Genomic DNA, 4,439 nt, shown 5'->3' with positions numbered 1-4,439 from the left:
TAAACCTAACACACCCAGATTCCTCAACTAATTTTACTCTGTTAGGGGCACAATAATTCACTTAAATCATCATAGTATTTTCTTGTACTACACACATACAGTAAGATTTATACTCTGTATAAACCAGAAACAGATTTCTACATTAAAATGCTTACAGATAGGTAGTCAAACTTCTGATGTTGATTATTCCAACAAGTTTAACACCAGAAAGCTACAACAACATTATAGTTAAGCAAGCCCCAAACTCCTTGAATACATTTGAAAATTCTACCCAATTTAATTCTCAAGAAGCATTCCAAAAAAAAGAATACTCTCAAGTCAAATATAACCCAAAACGTCTATTTCACACAGAGCACTCTTTTACAGAACAGAAACAGCTAAGGATAGATTCATTTGTTTTCCATTTTAAAATATTTTAATGGGAAGTATTTGTTTAAAAAAAAAAAAAAAAAAATCAGTATCTGCTGCACAATATTTGAAGTTGATACACTGCAGTACTAAAGTATTAAACAGACTTCCCCGATTTGTTTAAACTGACAAAAATGATGGATAAAACAAAAATAGTGAAAGCAAGCTGAATTTGATAGAAATGCTTACCTTGCACTAATCTCACCTAAAGTTTTATTATTAATATGGAGTAAAGAAGTGGTCTAGAATGATTTAAAAGTTGATCCTGCTGATTTTTTTTCCATTTAGTGCGAGCCATTTCCAAGACTCGCTACTTAAAAGAAAAGCATGGTTTTTGAATTCTTTTAAAAACTGCATGTTTATGTAAAACTTCGTATAGTTTTACTAGCCTGTTGTGAACTTTTCAATGCATTTTTAAATATGCATTACTCAAACACTAAAATGAAAACTAGTTTATGGTTGTAGAGCACTAATGTCACTGGCCTATACTGAAGGATACTGGAATTAAAAATGTATCACCCTATTGGTCTCACTATAACAGTTTTACTTAAGTGCACAAGGGTTCTGTAAGCAGTCTACTCTAACACCACAAAAACCTTCTTTTCTTGGGCAACTATTACTACTGTCAAGGACTTTCCATTTCTTGCCAAACATTTAAACTCTATGAATAGACAATTCTTCCCTTTTCACATAGAAACAGCTGTGTACTACATTTGTTTAGCTTCACATCCCCAGGATCTCCGTTACATAACTGACAAATCTTTTCTAATGCCTCATCACAGGTGCAGCTCTACAATTTAAGCTGAGAGCACTTGCTGTTTTGTTTGCAGTCTGTTTACATGACACTTTACGTTTACAAAAGGACATCCTACACTTTGTGGTGTTCTTATGCCTTCTTTTCAGTATATACTAAAGATTGAGATTTTTCAGGTAAATTTTCAAATGCAGTAATACTTTCAACAAAGGGAGCAATACAAAAACATGCTCTACTCCCCACGTAAGCCTCATCCTTCCATGGTGTTCCACTGCAAGGCAATCTTTTCATTCTTAGACTAGCTTTTTGGTAAAGCACTGTTGGATTAAACTTGAGGGTATTTGGATTCATTTGCTCCATATGAGTCCAATGTTAAAAAGTATCTAAAAATCTTGAAAAAAATCTCTATTAACGTCTTTCATTTCTTGACTAGTTCAGATTAACTACAGCATTATCAGTAGTTTAGACTGGCTTGTTTAGGCAACACATTTTATCATTCATTTAAATATGCAAGTCTGGCAGAGCCATTTTCACCATTTGTTAATGGCATTTCCTCAATTTGGCTGTACAAGGTCTCTCTAAACACAGCTGCCTAGCATAGCCACAGCTTGCTTACCTCCAAGTGGCAGAAAGGGGTACAGTTTAAGTCCAAGTTCCATATATGCTTCCTTGAGTAAGCATTTACAAAACACAAGGCACACAGAGCTAACCTACCTGGCTAATGCCCCTGAAGTGGAGTGGACAGTCTCTACAACCCTCCCAACTAGTACACGGAGAGATATTTGAAAACTGAACACACACCTAAACAAGTCATAATTCAAACAGCATTACCAATTTGTACCCTACTGCCAATATCCCCCTAGATCTCCAAAGTAACAAAAACATTTTAACTGAAATCAGGGGTAGGCATATCCCTGGGGGTACTTGGGAAGCCCCCAGGGGATAACATGGCAGTGGCACCGAGAAGCAGAGGGCACATCTGGTTTTCCCACAAGCACTTCTGGTTTCACTGGTGTGCACAGGGGAACCGCCCCCATCAGTACACCAACTAGGAAAGATTGAAAATCCCCTATTTAAATTAGCTATCTGCTGTTATGGGATGACAGTAATTCTTACCCGTTTTCTTTTTGAATGGAAGCCAGTAATATCCAGCACACTCCTGTCCACAGGCTGAGAAAAAAAAAGAAACCAGAAACATTAAAAAAGAAAACTGGTCTAAAGGTTTTTATGCAACAAAACAGTTCAGAGATCAACTTACAGAAGAGTGTGGAGAAGAAACAGAGGATGGAATCCTTTTAGCATCCTGTTGAATAAACATTACAATAAAGTTACACTATGAAAAGTCTGAAAACCTTGTTTAAAGCTTATCTGATACAAATGTGCTTAGAGGGTTCCATGTGCTCATGAAACAACACAGAATGGAGTAATAAAAGCCATTTACCGCTAAAGGACTTGACATCTTTTCCAAAGACTGCAAGATGCGCCGTGCCGTGGAACTTGTCACTCCATAGGACTGCACATTTGCTTGCTTTGCTTTCATTTGTCTTCTTACCGGCATCTGAAAAAGTTAGCATTGCACACTTAACTGCACTGGATTTAACACTCATGTCTTGTGTTAGATCCCATTATTCTAGGACAGACAGGGGGAGGAGGGCAGGGGAATTACTACTGACAACCAAAACCTAGAGACCTACTGAAGTAAATGGGAACCTATTTACTTTCCAGTAAGAATTGGATCACATTCTCCACATGCCTGAAAGACAGGTGCAGGACAAATATGAAGAATCTAAAATTCATATAAATTTTAGTCAATATTTAAGGAAGTTGAAGACAATAATGTATCTTTTTTAAAGTAGGATAGAAAAAAGAATGTAAAGTCGAGACTGATATTACACAGAGGTTATAAACATAAGTGGGTAAGCAACATCAGATTTACATGGTAGTATGTAAATGAAACATCTTAACCAGATTACACCATCCTCAGGGATTCCAGTTTTCACTTTTTCATTAATTTATTCTCACAGCCTATACTTTGGCAATGACAGTACCATACAAATATAAAGTAAAATTAGCAAACAGTAATCAGTTATGCTAAATGAGCAACAGGAACCTAAAATAACATTCCATAAACTTACCTAAATATTCATTTATTATTTGTCTTGCATCGCCACTATGTAACCACAAACTAATTTTACCACATTGCTGGTATGCCCAGGCAGGAAGCAAAGCAGAATAAGTAAATGATACTGGGCGTAATCCTCACTACATGATTAGCACTACAAGAAGTAGGATTTACTTTAAAGGAAGCAGGACTTTTTTCTTTTCCTAGAACCACTGAATTTTAGTTTTGACTTAAGTTTTTAAAAAATATAAACAATAGAGGTAAGGAAAAAACAGAAGTATTAGGGTTTGTGTGTTTTTGGTTTTGTTTTGTTTTAAAATGAGGTTTCAGACCAAACAGCACCAACATGTTTCAAATGTTTCAGAGAATAAGGAGCTCCTAGGATCCTGCATTTGTTTCACAACCAATAGCTAAAGAACATCAATTTCACTAGGTAGCTGCAGGGGCCCCCAGTGTTCCCCTGCTCTGGAACATAATTGACAGGTAGACTCTGCCTAGGGACCACAGATCCTGCACTTCCAGGACCTGGTAAAAGTTCATCAAGCCCAAGATGTTCTGAATGAAACAATAAGAGTCCTACGAACAGGCATTTTTTTTCCAAGCCAGCCCTACCAATCAATCCCTATTGGCTGTTTTCAACATTAATTAGGTTAGATTTTGTTATCTATTTCGTGGGGTGGATAATATTGCTTTGATAGTGCCATGCACAGCTAGTCAAGTTAAGTACATTGAAATGGATTTTCTTTTTGGTGTCTATCTTAATATAGGTTTCTCTCGTTTTATGCTGTACGTGTGTTCTTGGAAAACAGCGCATAACCTGAATTCACATAAAGGGAACACACTTTACTATGTAACAAATAGGGATACGCTCCAAGGCCTCGAATGTACTGACCCCCAGGCCCATTTCTAGCACTTTTACAAGACAATTTTGGTACTCACCAACAGCAGACAATACACACAAGCACAGGGCACTATCACAGTGGGGATGGCAACTACAGAAACACATTTCACAGATAATGAGCGAGGAGCACAGATCCGCAGGAGACTATATTTTGGTGCACATCACTCCCACAATGCACTGCACAAAGCAGCTGACTGTGGGCTTCCACCACACCAATCGTATCAGAGTGAATTTACCTTGCATATAACCTACAT

General features: G+C 37.1%; 1 protein-coding gene across 2 annotated transcripts in view; it reads right to left on the bottom strand.

The window, feature by feature from the left end:
* The window catches only part of NUP153 (nucleoporin 153), a 63,589-nt gene that overhangs the window by 43,956 nt on the left and 15,194 nt on the right, over positions 1 to 4,439 (bottom strand). For both annotated transcript variants that reach the window (XM_019522872.1, XM_019522880.1), the window contains exons 5-7: positions 2,604 to 2,720; positions 2,421 to 2,465; positions 2,279 to 2,332 (exon numbers count right to left, since the gene is read on the bottom strand). In XM_019522872.1, coding sequence (XP_019378417.1) covers positions 2,279 to 2,332; positions 2,421 to 2,465; positions 2,604 to 2,720 — 216 coding nt within the window. The remainder of the gene's footprint in view (positions 1 to 2,278; positions 2,333 to 2,420; positions 2,466 to 2,603; positions 2,721 to 4,439) is intronic.

This window comes from Gavialis gangeticus, unplaced genomic scaffold, assembly GCF_001723915.1.
Source record: "Gavialis gangeticus isolate Ggan-Ray unplaced genomic scaffold, GavGan_comp1, whole genome shotgun sequence".
Lineage (NCBI taxonomy): Eukaryota > Metazoa > Chordata > Crocodylia > Gavialidae > Gavialis > Gavialis gangeticus.
The sequence above is the reverse complement of the archived record's forward strand: the minus strand, read 5'-3'. Positions and strand labels throughout refer to the sequence as shown.